This window comes from Acipenser ruthenus, chromosome 2 (genome assembly GCF_902713425.1).
Source record: "Acipenser ruthenus chromosome 2, fAciRut3.2 maternal haplotype, whole genome shotgun sequence".
Classification (NCBI taxonomy): domain Eukaryota; kingdom Metazoa; phylum Chordata; class Actinopteri; order Acipenseriformes; family Acipenseridae; genus Acipenser; species Acipenser ruthenus.
Window position 1 is genome coordinate 84,501,632 of NC_081190.1, and position 15,195 is coordinate 84,516,826.

The 15,195-nt window shown below is 37.7% G+C and overlaps 1 protein-coding gene across 10 annotated transcripts in view; it reads left to right on the plus strand.

Moving 5' to 3' along the window:
- LOC117409345 (inactive ubiquitin carboxyl-terminal hydrolase 53-like) overlaps window positions 1-15,195 on the plus strand; it is a 68,673-nt gene that overhangs the window by 19,842 nt on the left and 33,636 nt on the right. For all 10 annotated transcript variants that reach the window (XM_059002776.1, XM_034015256.3, XM_059002767.1 and 7 more), the window contains 5 exons: window positions 3,239-3,331; window positions 3,488-3,622; window positions 5,256-5,369; window positions 7,131-7,213; window positions 7,305-7,410. In XM_059002776.1, coding sequence (XP_058858759.1) covers window positions 3,239-3,331; window positions 3,488-3,622; window positions 5,256-5,369; window positions 7,131-7,213; window positions 7,305-7,410 — 531 coding nt within the window. The remainder of the gene's footprint in view (window positions 1-3,238; window positions 3,332-3,487; window positions 3,623-5,255; window positions 5,370-7,130; window positions 7,214-7,304; window positions 7,411-15,195) is intronic.

Below are 15,195 nucleotides of genomic sequence, written 5' to 3' on the forward strand. Positions count from 1 at the left end.
GATATTGAACTTGTTTTCTTCATGTTCTTCATTATCCATTTACTTATCCGTTCACAATTACTGTACAGCTCCTCCGAAGATAAGTTGGCGGGCACTGCGCAGAAACCTCTTTTTTTTTTTTAGTACATTATGAAAACAGGAGTTGTATATAATTGAGTTCGCGCAGAGAATTAAGGTTGACCAGTATATGAATTTAACTGCTATTTTACAATATGAATTTAACTGCTGTTTTACAATCAAAGTATTTACAAGGAAATATAATGTAATAAAATTGTTCATGATTACTTTTATGTGACAGTACTGTCTTCACACTGAACAACACCCCTCATAGGAAATTGAATAGTCCGGTTTCTCCACGGGAGGGGAGTAATACAAAAATGACCATTCACAGAACCATAAGTTAATTTCCCTCACAGTCCGATAACATTGACCCCTCTCTGGAGCTTCCGTGCAAGCTGCGGGGTGAGCATGCAGTAAGAGGTACTGTATTGCAATTACATTGCACAGTGTGCGGTTTTTTTTTGTTTTTGTTTTTCAAGTGTAAACATTTTTTTGCGCATGCTCAGGGAGCTCAGCAGCACTCGCATCAATAAAATGTGGGCGTGCTCAAGCACCTACAGCACCCACGGAGCTGGCACCTATGATATAACATACCTAACTTAATGAGATTCCTGAGTGTGGATCTTCACTACTTCACTGCTTTGTAGATAAATGGCATCTTAATTTTGCTGGTTTAAGAGATTTGTTTGACAAAATCTCCTGACAAATAATGCACTGGTGCTTGGGTCGTCCATGGATCCAATAAACGTAAATGCTAGTGCTAGTCCCCGCAACCGTTACCTTGTGTAGCAAATTAATCTATCCATTTCTAATGTAACTTATTATTAGCCAACTTCGCTCGATGTACATATAAAAACACACCGGAATACGAAGACAAGGTGGGTGGGAAGCAATTTGAAAAATTAAAAAATGGTTGGATAGTGTACAGGATGTTGCCATTCAAACAAATTTTCATAACCAAGTAATTCAGCAAGATGTATTTATTTTGTGTTAGTGAATCAAACAAACAAATCTGTTGAATTGATTCACTAAACTAACTGAATGAATGAATCGAACAAGTTGAGTCAGTAAAAATCGAACTGCACATCACTAGTTTTCAGACTATAAAAAGAGGTTTAAATAGCGTGCTGTCAGTGGTTAAAGCCTGGTTTCCGTACGCACCAAAAAATTATCACTTTAACGCACTAAAATGAACGCCCTTTTATTATTCTCAGCTGGCTGCTCATTTAAATCCATCAGCATGCATTACAATAAAAATCACATATTCATTCTGTTTATTACTGTGTGAACACTAAATTTAGTGTTCGCCATAATATGCCAAGTATCGCACGCAATAATGAATAAAATTGAAATAGCAAATATGGAAATCATTAACATGCACACTAATTGCAATTATCTTGCACCGTAAAGTTTAGCACCCTTTTGAAAATGAGGCCCATAGTCTTGTGAGATATTAAACATGGCTGAATAAACCCATATAATAACATGGAGCTGAAATCGATCATTCACACTACAGTACAGTTCACAAGCCATGCTACAAATATAGGCTTTTTTTGTTTCACATTAACTTTTCTGTTACTATATGCAGCTAACCTCTCCAAAAGCATATGGAAATACTAGGTATATTCCTATATCCCTGGTAACACTTTAGCACATATTTTATATTATTGAAAATGAAAAGTACTAAAACTATGGTTTTAATGTTTTGTTTTAATGTAGTCATTCCAATCGAGTTAGGAATATTCGATGCAGTGTGCTACTTTTATGCGGAGCAAAAAGCCTGGGACAGCCAGATTACGTTTTTTCTGTGGGGTGATTGTTGGTACAAAGCCATTTTAATTTGCAGTACCGTGAGCGTACATCACAAATTGCTGAACTTGGTAAATTGATGTTGTCTTTATTTTTGTGTTTGGCCTTAAAATGTGAAAATACTGTGGCAAGGCAAATGACAGCTTTTTCCAGTCTACTACTGTAAATATTGACCTCTTGGCTTTAGATGTAGAAATTATGTTGTAATTCCATTATTTTTTCTGTTTGTCTGTCCCACTCTACATGATGAACATGTTAACTTATTTGATTTTGAATCAAATCTACACCACTAACCTCCTATTAACTGATTGTAATCTGAAACTCTCTGTTTTTTCAGGTACTGTGTTACTTAAGCAATTTGTTAGGACCTTTTTAACAGTATGTGTGTGCCCTGGTTTAAACTGTGGGGACTCTTTGGATATGTCTTAATTTAAGGAACAGTAGTGACTAGTTCAAGCTGATTACAATCTTTGGGTTCCCAGTAGCAGTGACCTGGCCAGTGCAAAAATATCAAAGAAACAGGCAACTGAGTGGGCTTTTTCCACATTACATCCCAGGATCCTTTGCCTTTTATCAGTTAATGCTAGCAGTTGTGTGTGCATAACTTAAGTGCAGCTCAAAGCACGTTAATATGTATTGTCTATTATGGATAAAGTTGCATAGTTTCAGTTAGGTCAGAAAAAATACTTCAATAAACTCCACTCAAGCATGGTATGCAACTGAACTGTTTTGTACCAACATTTCTGTGTGTTGTAGGTTTCTAACTTAATTAAATGTTATCTATCCAAATAGATACTTGGCTGTAAAATAATAAATAAATACATGTAAAATATAATTTCGAAACCCTAACTGGACTCTTCTAAATGCTTGTGTTACAGAAATGTGAAGTGGTTTAAATTAAATTACTGAACTGGAAGTGCCTCTGCTGATGAAAGGTGTGATTCAGCTTGACAGAATCTATAATACATGAGCCCAGCTACAGCTATAACTGTCACCACTACAAGGGTACATGGAGGAAAACAGTTTAGAGTGTATGAACATGTCAAACAATCAGACCCTCTTACTGTATTAGCCCATAGGGCTTTCACTGTATCTAGAAGCAAAAAGACAAAACAAATGAGGATTGAAATGATGAGATAATAAGTTCACTTAGGCAGAACAGAAGCATAATTTGTACAAATAATTGTATATAGTATTTTGTATTTGTTATGTTAAAAATGCCTACAGATAGCGGATGTGATTTGGTAATCCATATCAATGTGCAGGTTAGACCAAATGTTCTGTTTGGAATACTGTGCTTAAATTGAAAACTTAAATAAGTAGGCCTAACCATTGTTTCTCTTTTTTTTCCCCTTTCCTTTTTCTTCAGGTGCTGTGGCACCTCGATATTTTCAGAAGAAGTTTAAGACAGTTGCCTGGGCATGTTTGTCTTGATGATGCCTGTATTTTTTGTGCTTTAAAGGTAAAATAAATGCTAACTTTTATTTTTATTTTCTAGAGGCCCGTCTGTCTCAAGACTGTAATCAGAACATCCCTTGAGTGGTTGTTATGATGAGTTTTGTTCTTATTCCCAGCATTTTCCACAATAGCTCATTTATTTTTGCTTTACAATTTCCAGAGTATTTTTATCCAGTTTCAACACAGCAAAGAAAGAGCACTGCCTTCAGATGTCTTGCGCAATGCTCTAGCTGAAAGTTTCAAAGATGAGCACAGATTTCAGCTTGGGTTCATGGACGATGCTGCAGAATGCTTTGTAAGTACTTTGTCATTACCCATACTTTTTGTCCGCTTTAGGCAATGAAGTGCAAATCAATACAAAAGGACACAATTTCCTGCTTTGAAATGAAATGACAAGATAATTTATTTAGTCAGCTGTGATTTTTTTTTTAACCCTTATTTGCCTAAATAGAATGACCATATACAGACATGAATATGACCACTTTGTGTTTCAGCGCTTGTAGTTTGGCAACTTTAAATCAGAAATTAAAACCCAATATATCCACAGAAAGGCCTTATGTAGCCGTTTCCAATGATATAATGAATTTTGTTTTGGAATGTATTATTATTATTATTATTATTATTTATTATTATTATTATTATTATTATATATAAGCTGCGTCCCCAAAAAATCATAACAACATTTATAATAAATAATATTAAAAAAAACCCCTGCAAATTCGGACCCCTTTCTAAGCTAGATATAGAAAAAATATCGTGACTCAACAGTTGCAAAATTTAATGAGGATTTCAAATATCTACAAGAAAACTGCCTCCATATGCATAATTGAGGTTGTATCTTTGTAAATGTATATTTATTTGATGTTTTACTTTTTCTTCAAATTGAGGGTGGGAAATTTGGGCTGCATCTTAAATTCGAAGGAATACGGTATCTTCACTAATCAATGTCCCCTCTCTAAGATCCCTAAAACAGATCTGCTGGTGTTACAGTAACATGTGGTAATGTTTTACTTTTATATTGAAGGTTCCCTCTCAAGAACTACGATCAGTAAGGCTAAAAATGAAATGTTACACATCAACAGAAATCCTTATGAAATGCTAATCAATAGTTTTTGAGCGGTCTTTTATCTGCTTTTGTTCAAATTCCTTACAAATCGGGTTTACAGTTATTCTAAAAAATAAATAAATAAATAAATAAATAGGGCATGAAAAGCTAATATGCCACCATGTACAAGCATTTCATCTACCTAGCCAGCAGCAAAGTTTCTGCCCTGTGGATGCACTAACAGCATGGGTCTGCTACAGTATGTGTGATTTTAAGCAGAGCTTTCTTTTTATGGGATTGAAGATAGCGCTTGTAGTTATTTATTTTTTCCCTTATAACATCCATGTATTAAGTTACAAGGGGTGGCTTAGCTGATGAATTAACCCTCTCCACCAAAACCACCACCTAAGTCATACCCAGCTACTTGAACAACTATTAAATTGTTCATCATCAGGGTTTGGCTTTACATTTCATATATCTGGATAAGTGAACTTGTTTACTATTACATTTCCATCCAGACTACCCAAACTATACACAACTTTTTACGGTAAGAACTCTGCCACCATGTTTTGGGGGTGGGACAGGACTTTTTTTTATTTCTTATTAGTTTTATTAAACCTCTTGCCAGCTGTAATGAATTGTCAAAAATAACGATGGGGATGTTGTAAAAACAATTAAAAATGGTTTATAAATTCGCACACCTTAATATTTCCCAGCAATTCCGTAATCCAGGTATTTCTTTGTGTTTTTGATTATGTTCAATATTGGATCTGAAGTCTTTCTTTTGAAGAGAGTAATAGGCTCATGTTGTCAAGGAGTGTGTATACATTTGTTGTATGGTATATGGGCTTATGCAAAACCAGCTTTATTTTGTGCCTTTCAGGAGAATATTCTTGAGAGGATTCATTTTCACATAGTGCCTGAATGTGAAAAAGATATGTGCACTTCCAAGTCATGCATTACCCACCAGAAGTTTGCAATGACTTTGTACGAACAGGTAAACTAAAAAAAAAACAACTCTATTATTATTATTATTATTATTATTATTATTATTATTATTATTATTATTATTATTATTATTTATTTCTTAGCAGTCGGACTTACAATTGTTACAAGATACCACATTATTTTTACATACGATTACATTCTTTTTTACACATTATTTTTACATACAATTTTTACATACACGTTATTTTTACATACAATTACCCATTTATACAGTTGGGTTTTTACTGGAGCAATCTAGGTAAAGTACCTTGCTCAAGGGTACAGCAGCAGTGTCCCCCACCTGGGATTGAACCCACGACCCACTGGAACCCACAGCATCTAACACAGACATATTGGCATCTGAGATGGCTTGACTATTAATAGAATTAAAACCTTTCCTGGATATGTACAGGTGCTCATTCACAAATGGTATTTGAGATCCATGGTTAATTTATTGATCTAACAAATCTCAGAGATTACAACATGTCGAATGGGTCAAAGTTCAAGTATATTTTCCTTTAGAGGAATTCTCACTTTTTGATGTCACTACTGTGGTATTATCACTTTTTTTTTTCAAATGGCTCAGGATGCAAATACAGCCTTCATTCGTGTATTATATATATAAAATAATGTTACTATTGTTTGAAACTCAATGTTAGTTCAGCGTGCACGGAAAATCCAAGATGGTGTTTTTTAAGATTTTGTTTCAAATCTTGGTTAAAACTGATTAATAAAATCCATTTTTGTGTTTCTGTTTGTATCTAAAAATATGTTTGATCACCCTAAGACTAGTTATTTCCCTTCTTGGCAATCAGTACTTTTGATATTAATTCCGAGTCTGTATACGCATCAAGAGGATTTGAGCGGACCCTAAATTACTCTTTCCCTTCTGATTTCTCTGCTATATCGATGGCCAGCTAGTTGTGTGAGCGGGATGGTGATGAAAATTGCTACTTGCGGTTGCTGCCTAGTTGTCGAAAATTTCTGTCAAAATCGCGGCGACATCGCAGTCCTGCGAAAGTTTTAAGAAACCCGAATTTTAATCTGCAAGGTGACTGCGATTCAGCGCAAATCCATACCTGTCAACATTGAGTTTTCAAAATACGGCAGCTTTTGCAAACTGAGATCTCATACCTGTCGACCTGGCTAAGTATGTGAACTTTCCTTGCGCACTGAATGCATGCCTGCCACAGGACTCCCCTGGGTCCTAAACCCTGCGAGGTACATACGGGGATTGCAGTAATTATACACTTGCCATGACATTAGACATTAGACATTAAAGGTTTGCTGACATAAGGGGGTTTAACAGTATAATACGGGAGAAAATCTGTCCCGGGAGAAGTGCCCAAAATACAGGAGACTCCCGGTAAATACTGGAGAGTTGACAGGTCTGCTTTTATGAAACAGCCCCAGGAGTGCATGTTAGATAAATAGAGTGAGATGAATATGCCTGTATCTATATGCCTGTATGTGTATTTGTTTAGAATTTGCTGTCCAATGGATGTGAACTGAGCTTTCATTAAGGCAAGTAAAAATGAAAAAGTCTGCACTTGCGGGGCTTGATTTTAAGTTTGATTCACAGTTTATGCTGTGACGTTCCAGTGGGCATCTACTGTCTGATTGAAGCCCGCTAGAGCTGGAAGCTGATGGTACTGAATTGTTTTCTTGTAGATGGTACAGCATATGTGTATCTATGTTAAGAAGTTGATGAAAATAACTATATAGTCCTAAACCAATAATAAAACATGTGCTTGTTTCTTGTTTAATTTAGAGCGTGTGTCGGAGTTGCGGGGCATCGTCTGACCCTCTGCCTTTTACAGAGTTTGTGCATTATGTGTCTACAACAGCTCTCTGGTAAGTAGAATTTCTAAATTAAACATTTAAGAGCTTTGAATGTTGCTGTGGTATAGACATCTAATGACAAACATTTTTTTTTCCCCACTAGCAATCAAGTTGACAAAATGATGGAGAGAAATGAACGCCTTAAGTCAGACATGTTTGGAGAATTGCTGCAGGCAGCAAGTACTGTTGGGGACCTTAGGAACTGTCCGGTAAGTGAAATATTTGACCTTGTTCTTGTCATTATACTTGTTTGTCATGCATTTAAAAATGCTGTGTTACACAGTGTGCCTAAGTGGTTGATTGTGTACAGGTGCAGGAGTGATGCAGTGCACAATGAACAGACAGAATTGTAATCCAGTTGGAAAGGGGTTTTATTAATTATAATCCTGGTCTGGTGACCAGACAATAACTCCAGGCAATACACAACAATGTGTAATGAAATGGATGTAAATAAACGGGTTGCAGTCCCAAATAATAAAAACACATATCTTTCCCACAATGTACAAACACGGGCACCAGTCCTGGCTGCGTGCTGTAGTGCTTGTGGTAGGTGGCACAAGTTTATTCATGACAAAAGTGAAGTGCTGTTTTAGGTTTTGTGCTGGCCCTTAGCGACAGCTCCGGAACATGTTCGGCATCTAATAATAACAAACAAACAATTATAGACATACCAAGATAAAACACTCACGGTACTTTTTATCACAGGGTCTCTCGTGTCCTTTTCAGGTTCAATAACAAAACCAAAGCAAAGGAACAGATTGCGTCTCTTCGTCCCCTTTTATGCCGTCACACGAACCCTTGATAAACGAGTGCAGTCACCCCTCCAATCTGCGACTGCCACATCGTTTCCCTTCCGGGTCAATGCATTCATACAACTGAGTTCCACCCCCTTTCTAGCTGGCTGACTTCTCTTGAACCCTGGGAAAGAACTGTCAGGTCAGCCCGTCCAGGGAGCTCTGTTCTTGCTGCTTAGCACCCTCACAGGTCAGGAGGGAGATTTGCTACCAAGAATCATTGTGTTTCTGTCACACACAGTCACAACAGGAGTCAAAAACTTGTAAGGTTTTATATTTATGCTGTATATAATTGTGTAGAATTTTGCTTTGTGACCTATAGTAAAATTTGTATTCCTATAACTAAAGGATTTATACTTTTATTAAATGAGTTATAAACCAGAATACTACACAGTCCTATGTAAGAGTCTTATATAGGACTATAGTAGGAGGTAAAGCACAAAATGTGCTATTTTCTGTAAACAAGCATTTTGTAAAATTGATTAGTCTGAATGTGCAGTCAAGCTTGAATGGCATCCATTGATCTCAAATAAAAGCTGACAGGAATGAAACCTCCAGCTTTTGACCTTAGCTGCATAATAGTTTAACCTCCATGCAAGATGTGAACTACAAAAATAACAATTCTGAATTTGAAATGAAAAAGTCTGACTCATACCAATGAGAATGAAAGGTGCAGGTACGTGTTTTACTTAGAACCATGTGTCCACTGTACAATTTAAGAACATAAGAACGTTTACAAATGAGAGGAGGCCATTTGGCCCATCTTGCTCGTTTGGTTGTTAGTAGCTTATTGATCCCAGGATGTCGGCTTCAACAACATTACTGGGGAGTTGGTTCCAGACCCTCACAATTCTCTGTGTAAAAAAAGTGCCTCCTATTTTCTGTTCTGAATGCCCCTTTATATAATCTCCATTTGTGACCCCTGGTCCTTGTTTCTTTTTTCAGGTCAAAAAAGTCCCATGGGTCGACATTGTCTGTGTACATTTTTAAATGATTTATTTCTGTAAAGTGTGTGCAGTATACAGTCGCAGACAAAAGTATTTGGGCAGTTAAAAAAAAAAAAAAAAGTCAAACCACTAAGAAAGGGATTTCTATCATTTCTAATTGTTCTATTGAAAGATATAAATTCAAAGTAGAGATTCAGCTTTATAAAACAACACATTACACTATGTAACATAATTTTTGTTCCTGGGTAGTAAGTGTTATTTCCTAATTGCTTATGCCTCAAAAGTATAGAAAATGGCTATTATTCCCCACAAACTTTGCTTTTGTGACCAGGACAGTGATATTTTGAAATTTACCTATTTCCAATGAGAAAACGGGTGAATTTGTGTCTTTTTGTTCACATAAAGTCAGAAAAAAACAACATATGAATCCAAATTAACATGTATTTATACTAAAGTAATACAAAAATGACTACAGAAGATTTAGAAGTGAGTAGTTTTTCGAGATTTACGATTATACTGTAAATCACTTTCACGAATCAGCCCCCAAATGTAGTCTCCCATCATGTTCTTGTTATACTGTCCATGGTAGCGGCGTTCAAAGTCCAGTATATCCTGGTGGAAGCGCTCGCCTTGCTCCTCCAAGTACGCTCCCATGTTCTCCTTGAATTTATCGAGATGAGCATCAAGGATATGGACTTTGAGGGACATCCTACAGCCCATTGTGCCGTAGTTCTTCACCAGAGTCTCAACCAGTTCCACATAGTTTTCGGCCTTGTGATTGCCCAGGAAGCCCCGAACCACTGCGACAAAGCTGTTCCAAGCCACTTTCTCCTTACTAGTGAGCTTCTTGGGGAATTCATTGCACTCCAGGATCTTCTTTATCTGTGGTCCGACGAAGACACCGGCTTTGACCTTTGCCTCAGACAGCTTTGGGAAGAAGTCTTGAAGGTACTTGAAGGCTGCCGACTCCTTATCTAGAGCTCTGACAAATTGTTTCATAAGGCCCAGTTTGATGTGCAGTGGTGGCATCAGCACCTTCCGGGGGTCCACCAGTGGCTCCCACTTGACGTTCCTCCCCACAGAGAACTCGGTCCGCTGTGGCCAGTCCCGCCTGTGGTAGTGCGCCTTGGTGTCCCTGCTGTCCCAAAGGCAAAGATAGCAGGGAAACTTGGTAAAACCGCCTTGGAGACCCATCAGGAACGCCACCATTTTGAAGTCTCCTATGACCTCCCAGCCGTACTCATCATACTTCAAGGCGTCCAGCAAGGTCTTGATGCTGTTGTAATCCTCTTTGAGGTGCACCGAGTGAGCCAGGGGAAGAGACGGGTACTTGTTACCATTATGGAGCAGCACGGCTTTGAGGCTCCTGGATGAGCTGTCAATGAAGAGGCGCCACTCATTCTGGTTACAGGCGATTCCGATTGCCTCAAACAGACTGGTCACATTGTGGCAGAAGCAGAGCCCATCTTGACGGGTGAAGAAGCTGGAAAAAGGTTGGTGACGCTTCCTCTGATCTGCGACTTGCACACTTTCATCCAACAAGTTCCACTGCTTGAGCCTAGACGTCAAAAGCTCGGCATTGGACTTGGTGAGACCAAGATCTCTAATCAAGTCGTTGAGGTCTTTTTGGTTGGGGTAGTATGGGTTTCTCTCCTCAGCTCTACCTCTGAAATTTGTCATCTGGATCTACAACGTCTTCCTCGCTCTCTGACTTGCTGCTCTCTTCTAAAGACGGCTGCTCTGTCTCCGGAGGAGTGGGTACGGGGAGCTCATGGCAGTGTGGCACCGGGGCGATGGATGAAGGAAGGTCCGGATACCTGATAGCAGGTGCATTCTTGCCAGTTCGACGTTTGGAAGGGTCCACCATGCAGAAGTAGCAGTTGCTTGAGTGGTCAGTGGGTTCCCGCCAAATTCTTGGGATAGCGAACTTCATGGCTCTCTTTTCCCATCTGTACCATCCTACAAAAATACATTTATTTCACCCATGACTAATGTGTAAGAGATTCTCGCAACATTTTTCATATATGATATATTTTTTCAATAACATTGAAAATTGTAAAACATTTTAAAATTAAAAACTTTTACAATTTTAAAAATTAACAAATTTTATAACATAAAATTCTGAGCAACAATTGTCCATCTTACCTTCCAGAGTTTTTTTGCAGTGCTCGCAGGTGAAATGAGGTGCCCAGGGTTTGTCTTGATCCCCGACAGGCATGCCGAAATATGCCTTGTAGGCCTCACACATCTTAGCAGATGCTTCCACGGAGTACTTTTTCGCTCTTGTCTTGATAAATTGGCCGCAGACATAGCAAAATGCGTCTGCCGGATGCTTGTAGCCTCTTGATGCCATCTCAGAAAAATGCAGATATGTATCTGTTTTTTCTGTCTGTTTTTGCCCATGGCCCTTACCTGGCGGTATAAAGAGGGTTGACTGTATTTAAAAATGTTTTGTTTTGTTTAAATAATGTTATTTATAATAAACACATGCATCAGTGCTTCATACCCCTTAGTACTGTGTGTCTATTTCCTGGTCTGACGTCCCCACAAAGCCATCTTTGTGACAAGTCCACACAGTGCTTTTCGGTAAACAGTCTTTCTGCTATTTTCTGGTAGTTTCTCCTTTTTCGTTTAGTTGTATCACTGCCATTTTGAGATTGGCTTAGTTTTAACCATTTTGCTGCTGTTTTGAATCACACATTTCCAATGTATTTTTCAGCGTCTGCCGGATGCTTGTAGCCTCTTGATGCCATCTCAGAAAAATGCAGATATGTATCCACTTAGGCAGCTGGAACTAAACTGAACTGGTGGGCTTAAGGCCCCTGTATTTATTCTACTATTTATATTACTGGAAAGTTCTAGAAAGTTCTAGAAGTTACTCCAAGTTTACTCAGCACTGAATCTATCTGGAATGTTCTGGAAAATAGGTAAATTTCAAAATATCACTGTCCTGGTCACAAAAGCAAAGTTTGTGGGGAATAATAGCCATTTTCTATACTATTGAGGCATAAGCAATTAGGAAATAACACTTACTACCCAGGAACAAAAAAAAAAAAAAAAAAATTGTTACACGGTGTATACATAACATGCAAAAAATAATTTTTACAGCTTGCAGTCTTTTTTTGTATTTTGAAACCAGTTCCTGGAATCTTTCCGGAGATATTTTTGCCCATTCTTCAACACATATGGTTTCATTTTTGCAGCAGCAGCCTTCAAGTTAATCCACAACATCTCGATGAGATTCAAGTCTGGGGACTGAGATGGCCAATCCATAGCTGCAATCCTTACTTTTTTTCAGAAATTCCTTTGTAGACGTCGCAGAATGCTTAGGGTCATTATCCTGCTCGAATACAAACCCGTCCAATAAGCCTTCTAGCACTGGTTAACAATCAGAGTGCAAAATGTCTTGATATTTTGCAGCATTCATTGATCATTCTACAATACAAAGGTTGCCAGTGCCTGAGGAAGAAAAACAAGCCCATACCATCACACAACCTCCACCATGTTTAACACTGGGCATGATGAACTTTTCTTTAAATTCTTCTGCTCTCTTCCTCCAAACATATTGTTGCTTTCTTGGTGAAAAAAGTTATATATTGGATTCGTCTGAGCATAAAATTTGTTTAATGGAATCTGGCTTCTTCAAGTATTCAATGGAAAACTCCAATCGCTTTCTTTTGTGTATTGTTTTTAACAAAGGTTTGCAACTTGGTTTTCGCCCATGGACATGCATCTTGTTAAGGTATCGCTGAATTGTTTGCTCGTGAATCTGAGGATTTTGCCGGGCTGCTCGAACAATTGTTCTTCCAGATTTTGCAGAAGTCTTTCTTGGTTTTCCACACTTGGAGCTAGTTGCAGTAGTTCCTGTTCTCCTGTGTTTGTTAATCATAGCCTGTGATGGAGTACACCCTGCCCCTGTGCGTATTATGTATTATTTTGTATTATTATTGTTTGGACGTACTGTTTTGTGTTTAAATGACGTTTTGTATTATTGTTTTACAGCATGGATGGGGTTAAAATCCCCCATCCAGCTAAACTCGTGCGTAATGTGGCCATCTCCCAAATTAATTAATTAAGTAATTACCAATTGGGGAGGTGGCCACATATGTAAAAGCGAAGCAGCCGCTCCAGAGAGGTGGATGAGAGTGGAGAGCAAAACAGAGACATTGTTTGTGAGATGTATGCAAAGAGAGAAAAGCAACTGCAAACTACCTGCTCGCTGAACCAGCACGGTATTTGTTTTGTGTTCTGTTTGTAGTGTTTGTTTATTTTGGCCATCATGACGTTTTGTTTTGCTGTTACAGTTGTCCCTCGTTGTACCGCCCCCCTTTATAATGCCACCCTCGCATACCGCCAGCTATTCTCTCTGAATAAATGTCACCAATATAAAAACAGTGCTATTTGTACCCGTTATATCACCACCCCGCTGTCCGCCACCCGCCAATTTCCCAAGCCAAGCAAACGTAAATATAAGCATTGTAGTTTCCCCCATTGTAGCACCAGTGAAATAATCATGGTCAATTAAAACAGCAAAGTTATGCAGTTAACATTTGACTCGCTTTCCTAATTCGTTGTTAACGTTCATACCAATGTCATCAACACTTCTGCTCCCGAAGCAAAACAGAAAGTACAAAATGGTGAGTCGACCCTACATTTAACACCAGAGCAAAAGAAAAAAATCTGCATGTGTGCATCTGAAAATAAGAAAGCAAGTCAGCAAAACATTGCAAATGTTTTCTCTCCTATGTGAGGCATATACTGTTAATCGAAGGACAATTGGAGACATTCTAATGGATAAAAACAAATGGCTTACCTTGATGGAACGGGTCAATTTGTTTAACCTGAAAAAGGCTTGACGCAGTCTAAAATAAGTGACTTTTATAAACCACAGTAAATGTTAAAAAAAAAAGTACGGTAAGAGGTTTGTTTGTTTACGTGCAAATTTAGCACAAATGAAGGCTGACCTAAACTAAAGCAAAAGTTTTGTAAACAGCAGAATAGTGTTTCACAAACAGTAAAGTTCAAATGACAGCACAGTTTAAATAAAAAAAAAAAAAGTATGCTTTTTGTTTTTATGGAATTGTTGTTTGGGTGATTTGAAACTAAATTAGTGTTTTATTTATTTATTTATTTAAGTAAGTATAAACTAAAAAATTAAAACGTTTGAATTTTTTGCAAACATAGAAGTGTGTGTGTGTGTGTGTGTGTTTTTGTTGTTGACCCTCACTATAACGCCACCCTCTCTTATTGTCTGTTTTTGCCCATGGCCCTTACCTGGCGGTATAAAGAGGGTTGACTGTATTTAAAAATGTTTTGTTTTGTTTAAATAATGTTATTTATAATAAACACATGCATCAGTGCTTCATACCCCTTAGTACTGTGTGTCTATTTCCTGGTCTGACGTCCCCACAAAGCCATCTTTGTGACAAGTCCACACAGTGCTTTTCGGTAAACAGTCTTTCTGCTATTTTCTGGTAGTTTCTCCTTTTTCGTTTAGTTGTATCACTGCCATTTTGAGTTGGCTTAGTTTTAACCATTTTGCTGCTGTTTTGAATCACACATTTCCAATGTATTTTTCAGCACTTGATGATTATGTATTTATTTATTCTATAATTATCATCAGGTGTTGGTTTTCAGTGATGATAATTGTCAATAATTAGCAATGAATGGGTTTCATAGAAAATACGTTGATTGCCCAAATACTTTTGTTTGCGACTGTATGTAAGGTACTGCAGAGTATCATAATACAGCACCATGATCTATCTTGTGTTAATTGTGTACTAAGTAGGCTACAGTAAAAAAGAATGTGTTAAAATTGTTTAGTTTCAGTTTTGAATAATCATAATAGCATATTAAACTGTTAAATAATTAAATATTCAGATGTTATAAATGTAGTTAATGTACTGTAAAATGTATTATAATTCAGTATTTGAAAAGAAAAAGTAAAATAGATATGTGAAAAATGAAAACCTAGAAATATAAAGTTTTCCATGCTATGGATACTTCATAAAGTAGCGTGCCACGGTCACCAATGGTGTCGTGAGGCTGTGTGCTATTTATAAAGACAGTAGAACATCCTTCCCCTGCAGCCTGCACAAAGCAGCGCAAAGACAACACTGCAGCATCACAAAGACAGCTGCTTTTCACAGCTGGGAATCTCAGGTTTTTCATGTTATAGATCAGATCCTGCCGAGTCAACGCCCAGGGGGCGTAAAGTCGTCATTAAGGCAGAAGTGTGTGGAGGGTGTTGAAA